We start from the raw sequence: 17,658 nt of genomic DNA, 5'->3' as shown, positions 1-17,658 counted from the left end.
TTGAACATCACTGTATCCATCAATTAACAGTTGTCTACAGGGTACCTTGTGAGTGCAAAGCACTATGGGAAAATCAGCAGAGATGTAAAAAAAAAAAAAAAAAATCCAGCCTCTGCCAACTCTTCTGGGTACTGTTGGGCAGCCCTAGCCACTCAGCAGACAACAAGGATCTGCTCTTATCTGAAAAAAGGGAGGGTACCCACAGAAGCTGGGAGTGGAGGCCAAGGAGGGAATGCAGAGCAGAGGCAAAAAAAGAGGAAACCCAGCCGGGGTTAGGCCAGAGGTTTCTAGGCAGGCTCCTTCTTTCTTGTAGGGCTGCTTGTAAGAGACTCAGTTCTGCCCTTGGAAGGTTACCTGGCTGGATGTATGGGGCCTTGCTTCCTTTTCATCTTCTGCTCCTGAAGGCCAGTGTGGCTGTCTGGCCTCTTCAGAACTATGCAGGCCTGCCTTTAGTGAGGAGGAGTGGGCAGCTGAGTTCTAGCAGCTGGCTACTCCCATGTGCAATAACTCAGGGTTTCCAGCCCCCGGAGGTGACACTAATTGGACAATTCAAGAGGCAGCTAAAAAAAAAATTGGGCCTTTGAAAGACTTGTCTTTTGAAAGACTTTTTGCATTATATATATGTGTATGTGTATTAAAGATTTATGTATGTATGTATGTATGTATGTATGTACGTATGTACGTATGATGCCTGCACACCAGAGGAGGGCACTTGATCTCATTATAGGTGGCTGTGAACCACCATGTGTTTGCTGGGAATTGAACTCGGGACCTCTGGAAGAGCAGGCGGTGCTCTTGGCCGCTGAGCCATCTCTCCAGCTCTGCATTTTGTTTTAAAGAGCAAGGTAGAATGGATACGTGAGATGAAATCACGCTAAGGCTCAACAGTGTTTATCTTTGAAGGGCAGACCTGCAGGTGACGCTTCCCTTCTGTCTCCTACGGGCTCTACGTGCATCATGACTTAGTCTTCTGGGCTTAAAAACACAGCTTTTGAGAAAGCATCACATGCCAGCTTGTATGTCCAATATGAAAAACGGAGAGTCTTCTCGGTCTGTGCTTAACCCAGGAAAGGTGCCAGCTTTGGGGTCCTGGCAGTTATGTGCAGGGAAGAGCACTGACCTCAGTTAAACCTGTCCCTAGAAATGTGTGGGGCTGCCTGGGGTGAGCCTGCCCAGCAGCCCTCAGAGGCTTCCCTGCTTTCCCGTTTCTCTGGTGCTTTAGTGGAAAAACAGAGTTTCTAAACACAAAGCAAAATCTACTGAGAGAGGCCGTGGGCCCAAACCCAGCAGCCACCACAGAGTACGGAGGAGGTGACTAGTTGCGGGGACACCCTACCACGAGGCACATTTTTGGAATCCCTGAACACAAACTCTAATTTATAGCTGTCTGGATCATCCTCCCAGACGGAATCCATTCGCCCAGTTCTGGCACAGATGTGTTTCAGGCATAATGGAAAATGAAAAGAGAGGTTGCAATTTAGACCACTGGGCAATGGGGGGAAAAATCTGCGCTTCCTCGTCCACGCCCCCAACCCCTGACCACATACATGGGCTTTCCTCCCTGGGTCAAGGAAACTGTGGCTTAGCTGAATGTCATTGCTGAGCGGCAGGGAATCCTCCCAGAATGCTGTGGGCTGTGTTAGGGACGTGTGGGTGAGGAGCTGGCCCAGGACAAGACTGCCTCTGCTTCGGCAGGAGGCACAGCAGCCACCATGTAGCTCTTTGGCCCTTCTGAATGCTCCGGCCCTGTCAGGCTCATGAGATGCCATGTTTGGTGCACCTGGGGTTGATGAATTGCACCCTAGAAACTGCTCAAGGGCGCAGGGCGGGGCCGGGGGGGTCATACTAACTCCATCCCAGCGAGAGCAAAGGAGCAAGCTCCCTGTCAGTCACCGTGTTCTGTGAGAATTCTCTACAGAAGATGCTTTCCCAACACTGGAGGGAAGTGTTCAGGCCTCTTTCGTCTTAAACTCTACAGGCCTGTGCCACAACGCGTTTAATCCCCACCCGTTTTGCATTTAGACACACTGTATCTGTACTTAGCTAAGGCCGAAGCAAGCGAGAAAGGAGAAAAAGTCCATTCTCCAGTCCTTTCTTCTCCCCTACTTCTATCTTCCTCCAGATCTTTCTGCCTTTCCTGTACTGTTAGTAGCAGTCAGCCATGGTCAGGTACCCAGGCCAGGTACTGTGCTTCAGGTCAGAGATGTGGAAGACCGTCACACGAAGAAACACAACAAGACGCAGGGAGAGCACACATTACCAAGGGGGAGGTGCAGACCACAGCGCTGGCAGGTGGTAGCCACCCCATTCTGCTTTACGCCTTGAAGAGTGAGTTGGGTTTCATGGAGCAGCGAAGACTTGGTGGAGTGAGAGCGCTTGAGGCAGAAGGAACAGCACAGAGGGTGAGGAGGCCTCCCTGACCTCCAAGCTATGCTGAGAACAGACTAGGGCCCTCATCCCAGGATGCCGGGCAGCCATGGCTCATGTCTTCTGCTTAGTGGCCATCATCCTGGGAAGGCCACTGCAGGCCCCCGAGGGGTGGGAGACACGACCTCAGCTCTGCTTTTGATGGGAGTGAGCAGCAGGTGCCTGAATGTTGCTAGGCTGCCAAACACGGCGAGCAGCCACAGAGGAATGCTCAGGAGAAGGGCAGAGAGGATGCCGAGGGGGCGGTAAGGAGACCCATGAGGGCCAGTGGGAGTCACTGGAGCGGTAACGGGACACTGTTGAGGGCTACTCTGCTTCTAAGACCCGGATTGCTTTTAGCATCCCTAGCAGAATTATAAGAAGAAACACTGTTGCCTTTGCAGAAGTGGACTTTTCTTTTCATATTCATTCGTCCATTTTGTGTGGGAGATGGAACATGCATGTGCCACAGCACATAGGTCAAAGGACAACTTGTGGACGTCCATAGTCCCCTGCCACCCTGTTGGTCCTGGGGATTGAACTCAGATCGTCAGCTGTGGCAGCAAACATCCTCATCTGCTCAGCCACCTCCCTGGCCCCAGAATGGACTTTTCATACCACAGAGTGGGATGAACCTTGGTGGTAATTACTAAAAACAAATGAGTAAAAAGACTAAAAATAACTGGGTGGTGGTGGCGCATGCCTTTAAACTCAGCAGAGGCAGGCAGATCTCTGAGTTCAAGGCCAGCCTGGTCTTACAGAGCAAGTTCCAGGACAGCCAGAGCAACACAAAGAAACCCTGTCTCAAGAAGACCAACAACCAAAACCAAAAAAACAAACCCCAAACAAACAAACAAATCAAATCAAATACCCCCCCCCCCCAAAAACCACTAAAATAAAGCCAAAAACAAATGAATAAAACACTTCAAGGGAACACCTATTATATAACCCAGGAGGCAAAGATTCAGAGGTGAGGAAGAATTTGTACTTTGGACAGATAAGCCACTGGTAGGAATCTGCCATAAACCAGCCTGTCACAGCCCCTCTCCCCACCGACTGCTGGGTGCTCACAAGAGAGCAGGGTAGTCATTGTTTTCCTGCAAGTCAGGTGTACACATGGCATTCCAAAAATGCAATGAGAAAGCTGGCTGTGGTAGTATGTACCTGTAATCCCAGGATTTAGGAGGCTGAAGCAGGAGGATTGCTGTGAGTTTAGCACTAGCCTGGGTTCTGTAACTAGTATTAGCTAGCCTGAGCTACATAGCAAATACTAAGCTAGCCTGGGCTACATGACAAAACTCTGTCCCCAGAATAGCAACAACAACAAAAAAAAATTAAAAGAGCCAGAAGTTGTGGCATACACCTTTAATGTCAGCACATTTGAGGCAGAGGCAGTGGGACCCTTGTGAGTTAGAGGCCAGCTTGGTCTACATAGTAAGCTCTGGACAAGCCAGAGCTGCATAGTGAGACTCTGTTTTAAAATAGGACCAAGAAAGTCAAAAGGAAGGAAGGAAGAAAGAAAATGTTATAAGATAGGGTAGTTTTAAGGAACACAAGAGAAACTACAGTCTGAACATGCATAAAATAAAAGGGAAAAGTGGTGACTAGACAGCGCACGGAACAGACAGGGGCCACACGAACCCACCAGGAAGCAGGACAATCACAGGTGTTTTCATGGGTAAGTTATCTCAACAGATACTAGTGGTCCACAGAGTTTGCAGGACACAGAAATCTGCCAAGATGTCTTTAGAGAAGACGTTTACAGTCTAAAACTCAGTGGCAAAAAGGATGGAAGGACCAGGTTCAAAATATTCTGAAGCAAAGCAGATGGGGATGAAGTTTCTATCAGGTAAGAGCTATCTGCAAAAGACAAGCCCTCCAGCTCCACGCAGGGCAGTTCATGCATTGCAATTGCATTTTACTGCATATCCCCCCCCCCGCACCCCCTGTCTTTTCATAGACTGCTGATCTTACACACACACACACACACACACACACACACACACTTATAACGTGTAGTCAAGGACAGTTCCTGCAGCTGCAGGGAGGCAGTACAGAGACACAGGATGAAGACTGTGCCCCTTCCTGGATGCTCAGCCTTTCCCTCCTGGACACAAGCCACCTGTACGACAAGGAGCAAATGTGTGCTGCCACACAGCTCTCTGCTGATGAAACCAAGCAGAGAGGATCCTTTCTGGGTCAAAAGCATCCCCAGGGGGAAGTTCTAGCCAAGCATGTGTGCTTATACCCAGTGGGAGACAATGCAAGGGGCTCAGCTGCCTTCCCGGCTCCCTGTCTTTTCTCATGTGGGGACATCTGCTTTTGCTATTTCGTGGCTGACTCCCACTCCAGCTTGGCTCTCAGCTCTCAGGTCACTTCCTTGGGGAAGTCTGCCCTGGCCTAGATATGTGTGTTGTTTCATAGCCCACATAACTATTGCTATTTAAATATTTCTGGGTTGTAAAGGACTGAGAAAGTAGGGACAGCGCCCAGTGGCTGGATGCTAAGCATTTCCCCCTCTGCCTTGCAGGGCTAGCATGGGGGAGGAGGGCAGAGCTACCACTCAGCTGTAGAGCGAACTGTGTTCTCCGGAAAGTACTACTCCCAAGTCCACCTGCCCCTGGGAGATGGCAGCTGCAGAGCAGACACAGTGTTGGAGACACCCAGCAAAACACGCGCCCACAGTAAAAGAATACACCACCATGGCACTTTCAGGTTTCCTAAGCATGTCGAGAGCCCATGCACAGTCACAAAGAATAAATCTGTATGCGGCCCTCTTCCTGGCCAAGTTATGCACACTTCATATGGTTCCGATAACACAGACACACATGCTCGCTGCCCTTTAATGAAAGACACAAACAAAACCAGCCCTGCGTCCTTCCTTACCCATGGTGAGTGCTGTGCACACACAAACCCAGCTTGTGGGCTATTCTTTTTTGGGGGGAGGGATGAAGCCACATAAAATTGAAAATGAGGCCTCTCTCCTAGAGTCTCCATTAAATGCTTTCCAGCTAATGCTCGCAGCGGAGTCACAGTGAGCACTCAGGAAGCCTGATCTGATTGAAGGCCCATTACGCCTCCAATGAAGGGAGTGCTGCCTTAGCCTTGCAGCAGGCAGATGTCACCAGCACATTTGCTTTGGAAGATGACACTCATTTGCTCCGAGTGGAAAACCGGCTCCCAAGACTTTCATTGTATTATGTAGCAAAAGCAAAGCCAGGATTCAGATGGTGTTTTCTCAAAAGCAAAGATTTTTTTTTTAAGCCAGGAAAAAAAATATACAAGGGTTTAATACCATATGACAGTCCTACCAAATAGTCTCCCGTCCTTGACATCATGACCGGACCGGGTAGAGACCAGGAGGAAGGACTGTGGTGATAGCCAGATGGTGATGCGTCTGTTTGGAAAAGGCTAGTGGCTCCCAAGTCTCCAGCGTGTGTGCTTGCCCTCTTATTCCTTCATAAAGGCAACTTGTGCGTCCTTCAGGTAAGAGCACATTTTCAAATTATTTATTTATTATGTATGCATGTGTGTGCATGGATGGGCATGTGTGTGTGTGCACTGCATATGGGACTGCATATGGAGGAGAGAGAGAATAAATAACATGTTGGCTCTCTCTCATCTTCCACCATGGGGCCCCAGAGATGCAACTGAGGTCATGAGGCTCAGCGGCAGGCACCTTTACCCACGGAGCCACCCCAGGAGCGTACTTCATGATGACTCAGTGTTTATTCTTTGCTCTGCAGTTCAAACTTTGATAGGATCAGAAGTGTTCTGTTCTCAGGAGAGGACACTTGACTGTGCATTTGTGACAAGCACGCCCCATGTTTGTTTGTTGAAGTCGTTATGAGGTGAACTTGAGTGGGTCAGCTGACTTTGCTGGGAGGGCGGTTTACAAGTGCTGTGGGGGAGCTGGGGTTTCAGGGAAAGAAGGTGGCATGTGAGAGGGTGCAGGCAACTTACTGCTGTCAGTGGTCAGGGCCGGGGGGACTGTGTTGGTTCAGTGCATGTGCACAAGGCCTGTGGGCTAAAAGTATGGGGAGGAAGTAGATTAGGGAAGCAGATTAGGAAGTAGGTTAGAGAAGAGCAAGACTTTGGAGGAAGACGATGGCTTTGTAGTTTTTCCTACACAGCAAAGCAAAGTTACAGTCCCTAGACAACTGTCGGGGGACAGACAGCGTTATCAGTGAAGATCACATAGACCCAGAACTAAGCCCACCTCTATCGCGCAGCAGCCAGGGGGAGGGTCACCCAGGGGGAAGTGCCTTTCCTAAGGTCTTGGATTTCCTCCCTGCAGCACCCTGCTGGGTCTTCTCTAGTCTTGTCCTCTGCACGCACAAACACTGATCTTGGGAACCACAGTGACTGACATCATACCTTGATTATACTGAGCGTTACACAAGCAGAGCGGTGACATTAAACGACAGTAAGAAACAGTGGCAGAAAGTAATGCTATGTGTTGAGTTTATATGGGAACAAACGGAAACACTCCGTTGCCAGAAAGTCCCCTTGGATGCCTCCATTTCTTTAATTTTAGTTTAGGACCTAGGATGAAAATGTAGTTATGAGACAAAGTAGAACTATACTTAGTCTGGAGTTGTCTAATAGAATTTTTTTCCCATCAAGGGGGTAGGGAGATGGCTTAATTATATTAAAGTGCTTGCTTAGCCAGAACAAAGATCTGGGTTTGATTCCCAGAACTCATATAAAGATAGCCAGGTATGGTGGCTCCCACTTGTCATCCCAGCGCTGGGAGGCAGAGACAGGGGGACCCCTGAGCTCACTGGCAGGCCAGCCAAGCTTACTTGGTGAGCTCTGGACCAGAGAGAGACTGTGTCAAAGGAAATTAAAAAGGTGGATGGCACCTGACGAATAATAGCTGAGGTTGTCCACATGTAGGCATGCACATTATACACAGGTAAAACACACACACACACACACACACACACACACACACACACACACAAACATTTACCATCTGTGCTGTCCTGTATCATAGCCATGAGGCACCAGTAGCTAGGGAGTCCTTGAAATGCTTTCAGTGGGAGTGAGGGCAAAAGTATTACATTTCATTTCCCTGTAAGTCTACGCAGCCCCATATGCTCAGTGGCATGGCCACCATATTGGATGAGCAGGTGTGGAAGTCACTCACACACTCATCCTAGCTCCCACCTTCTCTCCCTGAAGTCTGAGGACTCAGGTCAAGGATGCTGGAGCCTCAGCTGGAGACCCAGTTCTGTGGCCCCCAGACAAGTCTCTCTCTTCTTGGGTGGAGCTTGGGGATAGCTGATGCCGCTTTTCAGAGGGCTGTGGTGAGGGCTGAAGGGGTTAATATGAAGCTACTCAGAAAAGCAGGAGCGCTATCATCCTTCAAGCCTCTGATGCCGAAATTAATTTTTTAAATGGTCTCTTTAATACAAACTTGCCTCTCTGAGTAGCTCTTCTCAATTTCTGCCTTGTTTTCTGTCTTCAGCCAATCGGTCACATTCCTTACCCTTCTCCTGTGTCTGCCATAGGTGGGGTATTTTATGCATCTCCGTCCCAGTATTTCTAGAATGCTTCAAGACTGGACCTGACCCCGGCTACAATTTCTAAGCCAGCAGAACTTTTGCTTTGTTTTGTTTGGTTGAGATAGGGTTTTACTGTGTAGCTCAAACAGACCTTGAACTAGATAATCCTCCTGCCTCAGCCTTCTGCATGCTGGGGTTATAGGTGTGAGCCACCATGCCTGACTCTAGTAGTTTTTCCTTTCTTTGTGCATGTGTACGTTAAAGTGTGTGTGCGTATTTGTGTATGCCTGGTGCCTATACATGCGAAGGTCTGAGGGTTACACACATAGGTTTGCTATGACAAGCCTGTCTCATTTCTCTGAGGCAGGGCCTCTCACTGGAGCTGGAGCTAGGACATCAAGCAGCTAGCAAGCCCCAGTGACCATCCTGTCTCTACCCCCAGACAGTGCTGCGTCACAGGAGCAAGCAGCCATGCTCAGCGCTTTATACAGGCTCTGGGGATTGGAGTGCGGGTCCTCCTGTTTATGCAGCAGCTGCTGTGACCCGCTGAGCCACCGCCCCGACTTCTGGGACATCTCCTTCTACTATGTATTCTACATCCCAACACATTAATAATGTGAGAAGGTGGGAAATGAGAAAACCTTGAGCATTCCGTCTGCCGAGCCATTCAGCTTCCAGACTTGCAAAACGGGCCCAATTAAATTATTGTGAAAATTAAAAATATAAAGACTGTGAAGACAGAGGTTGCTAATAATTCATTCTCAGATGAGATCATGTATGTAGAAGCATCTTGTAAACTACAACTTCATATGCAGGTTAATTAGAATTGTGGGTTGTTTTTTTTTTTTTTTTTTCTTGATGAATGAGGATGCTGAGGAAGGCAGGCTAGGCTAACTCCTGTTTATCTGTAAGAGGCGCCACTGTCCCATCTCAATTTGACCTCCTTTATCTCTTAGAGACCCTTCAGCGAGGGCAAAGTCACTTGCTCTAACAAGAAGAACAAGCCTGTTGTGCAGGTCCTGTCCATGCTAAGGCTGGAGGAGAGAGGCGACCCAGAGAGACTTCAGGCAGGGGCTCCAGAGTAACGCTGTGAGACACAACTCATGAAGGCAATTCTGGGACGACAGAGCATAGAAGACCCTTAAAACAGTAACGACAAAGTGGTAATGGGAAATCACCAAAAGCAAGCCCAAAACAATGGTTGCTCCGCCATCTAGAAGCAAGGATCTCTGAGCACCAACGCCAGCATCATCACCTGGGGGTGTGTTATAGGTGCGGACCTACTAAGTCACAATATGTAATTGCATTAGGCCTCCTGTATCAATATTTACGTTATACTAGGAGAGGCACAGACCACCAAAGCCTGCGCCATTTCCATCCCTGGCCCCTAGCTGGCAGGCAGCACAGAAGCATGGCAGCGACCTAGCAGCTCTGCACATGAATTTTTATCTGGAACTCCGTTGACTCTCTCTCAGACGCCGAGGGACGAGAAGAGAGGATGCCAGCTCATAACAGTCCCTGCCTCCTAAGTGCAAAGACCAGAGAGGGATGAGCTATTATCCCAGTCAACATGGAGGCCAGGTAAAGGTGCAATGCTTTAATCTCTGAATCGGGGTTCAGGACGTCAGGCTATAGGAGGCGGCTAGCCCATGTTTACTGAGTGAGCGGACCTTAGAGGGAAGACTCCATGCCTTTCATAAGCTGTCAAGACTCCAGCCACTTTGATTGGCTGGATGTAGGCCACTTATATGTTCCCTCTTACCTTGAGCAGCCTCTTGAATTAGAGGCCCTGTCTTCTGGCCTGTACCTAACAGAATCCCACCATCACTAACAGAACTTAGGTTACTGAGCATCTCTGTGCATGCTGGATTTTATTTTTAAAACTGTACATGTAGTAACTTGTTTTATCTGCACAAAGATCACAAGGTGACTGGCACGCTAGAGGTCAAACAGCTGAGTCCAGTCCAAGTACAGAGATCTATAGACCTAGGAGTAAACTCCAGCAGTGTGGTACCAGAATCTACCTTCCGGGCTTTAGTTGTCTGGATTTGAATCGCCATACTCCTGCCTAAGGTCTACCACAACACTAGGCCATGCCGTGCACTCTTTGCCATGCCGTGCACTCTTTGGTCCTCCCAGCATCCCTAAGGCCCCTCTGGTGCACAGTAGGGAAGACTGGCCAATGCTTCTGTCTTTCCACGTTAATAGAAATCACCAGTGCAGGCTACGGACAGACAGCAGGCTGTCTGGGAGGCTCCAAAGGCTTTCCCCGCCCCCCCCCCCACCCATTCCCCCGTCCTTGTACCATCCATTCTAATGAGTGGCTGTTCTGCAGTTGTTGTTTGAAATGTGTGGGGCAGAGAAGGAACTATAAGCTTTGCCCAAGCCAAAGAGACAGTCTTTTCAGTAGCACCTAGTAGGCATCACCAGGTGAAAACCCTAAGTTGCATCAGTCTTGGTGAGGGAGAAAAGACAGGGCTTCCCCGCTTGCCATATACGGCATGTGGCTTTCAACCAGGACCTGCCTCGCTTCCTGTTGGACACAGGCCCCGCTAGCCCAGAGCAGCACAATGATAGGAAAACGCTGAGCAGACAACAATAAGCCAAGGAGTAAACAGTGGCTAGGTTTTCTTCTAACCAACATATGTGGCCGGGTTGGTTGTAGTGTTTTATTTATATTGCTATGCAACGGAGGGGATGAAAAACAACAAAGGTGATTTCAATGCAGTCAGGACCATGCAAGCAGTGTGACTGTAGTGCCTGAAGTCCAACCCAACAGATGCAGGGTAGCCATCACCTATTAGATCAGAAGCTAATTTAGAAGGGCTAAGGACCGGGCTCTCCTTTGGATTTTAAACTGTTCACCACTCGGTATGAGTCCAGCCGGTTCCCTGCATGGGTTCTGAAAGGCCTGGCTGAATGTTTAAAAAACCAGAGGCATAGCTGAGGGGAATGGCAAGCCAGCTGCCAGGATGGGGCTCCAAATCTGTGACTCCCAGACCACAGAGCACACTCCACAGCCTCTGTGCTGGCCTCCTGGCCAACTTCTGGCAGGCCAGGAAGTGCTGTCACCACCGGGGATCCTGTACCTCAGATGGAAGACATCTAAGGGTGTGTGGGGACACTCAAGTCACTCCCGAGGGCTTCCTTCCGGGGAAAGCTCCTCAACTGAAAACAAAACAAAACAACTTTAGAAACCAGGGCGGGACTTCTGTGGAAGCGGGTTCCCTCAATGACACGGTGATAGGAAGACACGTATATGATTAATTATCCCATATAATTCACTTCCCCAAGTTGGTAGCTATCTGTTTCAGTCTGTCCCTTTCACTTTACCAAGAAAGCTGACAGCACCTGCTGGTCATCTATAGCCTGCCCTCTCACCGGGAGCCACTGTGTCTCCCTAGCTCTCTCCTGGACTCAGTCTATGAAAGCAAAGTTCGGTGTCTCCGCAATGAACAGACAGAGATATGGCAGCTCTCCCCATTAAGCTGATGTCTAAATGTCAGGAAGGCTGTTCACATCCTGGTGTCTACCCTGGAGATCCATTAACCCACTCCGTAATTAATCAGAACCTCCTATGTGCTGGCCTCCATTCTAGGTGCCGGGAAATGGCGGTGGAAACATCAGAAAAAACAATTCCTGCTCTCACAGAGTAGGAAGTTTTAGTGGGGAAAACATCCAAGTATGAGTTGAGAGGATATTGTATAGTTACCCCCCAAAGAAGCCACGTGCAAGCCATTTGGCACACACAGATACTGTTTGTCGACAGTAAGGGCATCAGGAGAAAGACAGTCACTCTTCATTGGATGCTCCCTGACGATCACGCAGTTAATAATAAAAGTAACAAACAACCTCAAGCCCCTACCATGTCTAACTGCCTTAGGGAAGTGGGATCAGATACTTCACACGTTTCCTTCAAATCCTCGCCGCAACTCTGTCCCTCCAATTGAACAGATGGGGAGCTAATCCGGGGAGTAGGACCATCTTGCTCGGGCACAGCCCCTCACTGTGCTTTCCGATCACTGCACTCAGGCCTCACAGCTCTGTCTGTCGCTCAGGTGGCTCACAGTCCTTGGCTCTGTTCCTCAGCTGGCAGCTTGCCTTTGCCCACTCCTATGCTCCCAGCTCTTCAGTGGCTGGGCTCCAATGTCTCTCTGGAGCAGTTGTTTTAGGCTCTTCACTGATACTGAGATTTCCTTCTCTGAACTCCGTATTTACATCACGTGGAAAAGGCCATCTCTAGTCTCAGTGACAGGCATTCAAATTTACTGGGGTGCCACTTCCCTCCCTCCCTCCCTCCCTCCCTCCCTCCCTCCCTCCCTCCCTCCCTCCCTCCCTGTGTGAAACTTGTCGCTTGGGTCAGCCTGCCTTACTTTGTTCTAGCTGTTCAGTATGCACTGTTCTCATTTGTTCAGCTAAAGTAGCTGTATTGGGAACAGGGCTTTAACGCAGTGGGCTCAGTCAATGTAGTTTAGTCTGGGACTACCTGAATGGCCTTCTAGAAGAGCTTGCGGGGGGGGGGGGGGCGCTCCCCTGCAGCGTCTGATTCAGCAAGTCTAGGCTGGGCTGAGAAGGTACCTTCTCTGAAAAATTCCCAAGGAACACTCGATGCTGTTGATCTGGGGGCCACATTCTGGGGACAGCTGGTTCACTGACTCTCCCATGGGCCTTAGATGGGGTAGACAGCATTTGAGTTCTGCATCTGCCACTCAATAGCTGTGACCTATTTGAGCCTCTGTGTCTTCATCTCTGAAAATGGGGTGACCTGCTTGCTCATGAGCACTGTAGTAAGGAAGGGGATGTAGGGGGGCCTGGCGCTGTCCCCGATCCCCACGGCAAATGTCTGGTAAGTCTGCAGAAGCTAGCACGAAGTAAGCGCCAAACCCAGCCTGAGACTTGCCTCTCAGGCTCACAGAAAAGTTCGAATTTGTAAGTGGTGAGAGTGAAGGGTGTCACAGCAGCATGGCATCTATAATTAACAGCTTTTGAAATTAAGCCAGACTTCTAAAAAAAAAAAAAAAACCACAAGGGCACTCAGAAGTACTTCTTCCCGGAGTGTGATAGATGCAAGTGCCAAGGAATAAAAAAAAATCTATGTGTGTTTTTAAAATTCAGGTACCTCCTCCAAACTGTCTTTTGCTGACCAATGTTGGTCATGACCAAGTCTCTGGAGTCTCTGAAGAGCTTAGAGTTGCTGGAGTTACCCAGATGTCAGGGTTAATAGGTTGGTAGACACAAATGGCGCCCGTCGTTCAATAATTAATTACTTATTGTCCGTACTACCTCGTCATCAGGCATCGCCCCCAGCCCACTCATCTCAAAGCATCTCTGCTCCTGCTGTTACCCACTTTTCCCCAGAAGCAAGACTCCTGTCTTCCCTCAGGGGCTGTCTGGCTGGCGTTCTCTTACCGGAAGGCCAGTTGGGACTGTGCAGAAAGGACCTCTGACAGCTTTCCAGGGCCTGGGAGAGAGTTTTCCAGGGCCTGGGAGAGAGATTCCAGGGACGGTCCACTCCTAACCATGCCCTGATAACACAGGAGAGTGGGGCCACGGCCCTCTCTCCGGCTGTCTCTGCACATCTCTAACTGGGGAACATTGCCAGGTCTATGCCACCCTGCAAAGTTGAATGAGATCATTTCAGGAGTACTGGTTTGTAGGCAAGGCACCTGGGGGATGTTGCTGCCCTTCTAACCCCCCCCCCCAATTCTTCAATCCCTGATAGAACATCACCTACCACTGCCCACCCAACAGGACCCTCCCCTAATGCCAAAGAAAACGACGACCCTCCCCCCACTCCCTCAATTTTCGTTACTGCTCTTATTTTCCCAACAAACCACCAGAGCCAAGCGGTGTGTCCGCACACTCTTGGGATGGGGCGCCACCCCAGGCAGCCACAGGGTAAGGATTTCCCTCCCAGCTCCCTGGCCTGACCGCCTGGCTCCCCAGAGAAGGCGGCGCGAGAAGGGGGTGTGTGTGCACAGCAGGCTGCAGGGAGCGCGGGCCGCCAGGCCCCCAGCCCTCGGAATGTGGGGGCCGGCTGGGTCCCCGCACCTGGCGCCACCCGCCGGGCGATGCTGCGGAAGATGAAGGCTCCTCTCGGGGGAGCACGGCTCCGTGCCTCCTCTTCCCACCGGTTCCGGTGGTTTAAGCTTCTCTGTGTCCTCTACCCCTCCATCTGTCCCCTCCCTCTTTGTCTGCCTAGCGCCTCTAAACACCCTGCCCTCCCCTAGGGCCCAACTCTATTGCGGTCACCTCCCTGGGGACCCGGACCCCCTTGCCGGCCCGCCGGTTCGGGTCTCACCCAGAACAGTAGGTTGAAGCCGAGCAGCAGATACTTGATGCACCGCAGGCCCCCGCGAAAACGCCCCATGCTGCGACCCCGGCTGCGGGCTCCCGATTCCCCAGGCCCGCGCCGAGCCCCGGGAGCGGCGGGCGCCGGCGGGAGGGGCGGGGCGGGTTGGGAGGGGCGTGACCTGTGGGCGTGGTCGCGGGCGGGGACCCAGGACGCGAGGGGCCAGCTGGCTGAGGCTGGAGCACCCTAGGCTGGAGATCCGGGTCCCACGCACCAGCTCCGGCCCTCGGGGTGGCACCACCTTCGTCCACGTTGGTGGGTAGAGCTCCTGTAGCTATCCCAGCATCTGTGCGCGAGCAGCGCCCATCGGAGACACGGGGGTCTATTTAATCTGCGCCAGGTGCCCAGACTCCTCTGAGGGCCGCGATGATGGTTGAACTTATCCTCGGTGGCTATGGAAATCTAGGAAGGTGACTTCAGGTTGCAAAGCTAAGCAGGACCGGTGAAGCCGGTAGACCGGATGGCGAGGTGCCAGGCAGAGGGTCCAGGGCAGCAGTTAAGCAGAGTCCTGAAAGCTTCCAGGCCACGGAGGCCGCTGCTGGGGACCCTCCCTTCCACCGCTGCGTTCCTAGAGGACTCTTACCTTAATAGGCAAGAACTGGGAGAAGGCGTGCCAAGCAGCCACCCCAGAGCCCGGACACTGCTCCCCACCCTGTCCAGCCCAGCCCTCTAGGCCAATGAATGGGAGTCAGACTTCCCTTATCCGGCTCAGTTTGACAGACTGGGGCCCTTGAAAGCAATTCAAATGCTCAGGGTCTAGATTCAGATGTGTAGACGGGCAGTGGGGGAGTTGGGGGGAGGAGGGGTGGGTTCTGTTTTGCTTTTTTATTTATTTTATTTTGTTTTATTTTATTATTAAGTTAGGCGACTGGTGAAGAATCCGGCACCCACTTCAGTTGACTAAGTGTCTACACTATGTGGTGTCAGACGGCACGAGGGAGACAGGAAAGTGTAAAATCAGGGAGCTTGTGCATTAATTTAGCATCACTCTAAGTGCCAATTATAGGCCAGGCATAGTAGCAAGCCCCGGGGACACCAGAAGAATGCCAGGCTTGCTTTCGCATCTTTACTGGAGGGCACAGATCTGTAAGCAAATCGTTGGAACAAGGTGAGATGGGTGAGCTGGGTGCTGGGCAAGAGCCTGGCCTCTGCCTTGGCTAAGGAAGGCTTTTCAGGAAGAGTGGACGTGATCCTGATTTGTAAAATGAGTCCCAGCAGAGAGAGCAGGGTATGGGTGAGGGGGTGGGGGTGGGGAGGAAGGTGGGGGAGAGAGGAGAGGAGTCACGGAGGTGGCCAAGGGGAGAGGAGTCAGGATGGTATCAGAGCAGATCACAGAGGGCAGGCACTTGCCTAATTTGCCTCATCATTCCGTTACCCTGGGGCCTCTCTTTCCCATCTCAATGTGAAGACGGAGTGTTGTGGAAGATCGAGGAGGTAATGTATGCAAAGCGCCCAGGTCAGCGAGGGCCATGAAGTATGATGTGAAGTAGCTAGGACAGGATCAGCCATTTGTTCAGTTTCTAACATGTTACCATCTCAGCTTACACCTCCATCTTTAAATGTCTAGTGAGTTTTATTTATGAGAACGAGAAGAAAAAAACGAAAGTGCCAGTTCTGGTAGTACCAGTGATCTAGAGACAAAGATAGAAAAGTCATTAGGTATGCAGAGGTGAAGCCTTTAGTTTCAGTTACGCTCGGAGCTCTCTATCACCTCAGCTTTGCTTTGAAAGAGGAACTAAATTAATGAGCAGTCTCTACTATCCAGCAGGCAATCAGTAAACCGACTGAGGGAACCATTGGATTTTATGTCTGTAATATTTAGAGATTATATATTCTGTAGTTCTCTGGGAACATAACTCCTGTTATGATATATAATAAATCTATTGCCCTTCCATCCTGTTTCGTTGCATGCCTAACGTAACGCTTTTAGATCTGCAGTATACACTCACCCCATATCTTAGTGACTTTTCCTGTTGCTGTGATAAGTGAGCCTGACAAAAGAATGGATTTAACTTTGGGTCACAGTTCAAGTGTACAGCCCATCATGGTGGAAGTCACAGCAGCAGGAATTTGAGGCAAGCTGGCCACATTGTTTTTTGCTTTTTGTTTTTGTTTGTTTGTTTGTTTTTTGAGTCAGAGTTTCTCTGTGAAGCTCTTGGTTGTCCTGGACTAGCTTTGTAGACCAGGCTGGCCTCGAACTCACAGTGATCCATTTGCCTCTGCCTCCCGAGTGCTGAGATTAAAGACATGCACCACCACGCCTGGCTAAGCTGGCCACATTGTATTCAGAATCAAGAAACAGGATTATAGATGCTTGGGTTCAGCACAGGACCTCAAGCCAGCGAAGCCACCCACAGTGGGCAGGTCTTCTCAACTGAATTAACCTGATCAAGCTGCTCCCTCACATGCGTGACTAGAGGCTTGTTTCCTAGGGGATTCTCGAGCTCACCAAATTTTTGATTGATATTAATCATAACAGCTCCCCCTTCACAAAGGTAGGTCTTAGCTTAAGATAAGGGCGAGTAGGCACCCCCTGCCTTAAGGCAATCCCACTTCCCTCAGAGCTTAGAAAATAAACTGACAGGTGTTATAGCTAATGGGGTGGGAGTGGTGGCTCCAGGGAGCCAGTCGGTCTCTCTTCTTGTTGTTGTTGGGGATGGATATTTTTTTTTTTTTTTTGGTGGTGGTGGGGGGGAAATGGATCTTTTACTTGAAGTTGCTGTATCCTTCTTGGTACCAAGCTGAGGACAGAGCCAATACCAAGGACAACAAAGCAGAATGCTGAAGAAAAAAAAAAAAAAATCTAAACTGTACATGACATTACTCCATCATCAACTCAGCCAATTCCAAAGCCATTTTTTGAGTCCAGTTTTATTCTTTTTACACCCCATCTCTATCTGTGTGGTGTGTGTGTGGTGTGTGTGTGTGGTGTGTGTGTGTGTGGTGTGTGTGTGTGTGGTGTGTGTGTGTGTGTGTGGTGTGTGTGTGTGTGGGGTGTGTGTGTGGGGTGTGGGTGTGTGTGGGTGTGTGTAGGTGTGTGTGTGTGGTGTGTGTGTGTGTGTGTGTGTGTGTGTAGGTGTGTGTGTGTGGGTGTGTGTAGGTACCCTCAGAGGCCAGAAAAGACCATCAGATCACAGAGAGCTGAAGTTCTAGGTGGCTGGGAGTCACCTGACCTGGCTGTAGGAACAGAATCCATGTTCAGTGGAAGTGTATCCAGCACTCCTAACCACTAGCGTTTCCCCAGCCCTACTCTAGTCTCTAGCATGTGCGTGTATCAAGTGTCTCTGTGGCTGAGAGCATCCTAGCTAATGACACATTTCAAGATACCTTGTTGTATCCAAGTAAAGGATACATTAAATGTCACAACAAAGACATTAGCCTTTAAACTAA

The 17,658-nt window shown here is 50.1% G+C and overlaps 1 protein-coding gene across 1 annotated transcript in view; it reads right to left on the bottom strand.

Moving 5' to 3' along the window:
• Positions 1 to 14,373, bottom strand: part of Tspan2 (tetraspanin 2) — a 37,694-nt gene extending 23,321 nt beyond the window's left edge. Inside the window, exon 1 of the mRNA XM_051165517.1 lies at positions 14,218 to 14,373. Coding sequence (XP_051021474.1) covers positions 14,218 to 14,286 — 69 coding nt within the window. The 5' untranslated portion in view covers positions 14,287 to 14,373. The remainder of the gene's footprint in view (positions 1 to 14,217) is intronic.
• Between the last annotated feature and the right edge of the window lie 3,285 nt (positions 14,374 to 17,658).

The sequence above is a fragment of the Acomys russatus genome, chromosome 23 (assembly GCF_903995435.1).
Source record: "Acomys russatus chromosome 23, mAcoRus1.1, whole genome shotgun sequence".
Taxonomy (NCBI): Eukaryota; Metazoa; Chordata; class Mammalia; order Rodentia; family Muridae; genus Acomys; species Acomys russatus.
The sequence above is the reverse complement of the archived record's forward strand: the minus strand, read 5'-3'. Positions and strand labels throughout refer to the sequence as shown.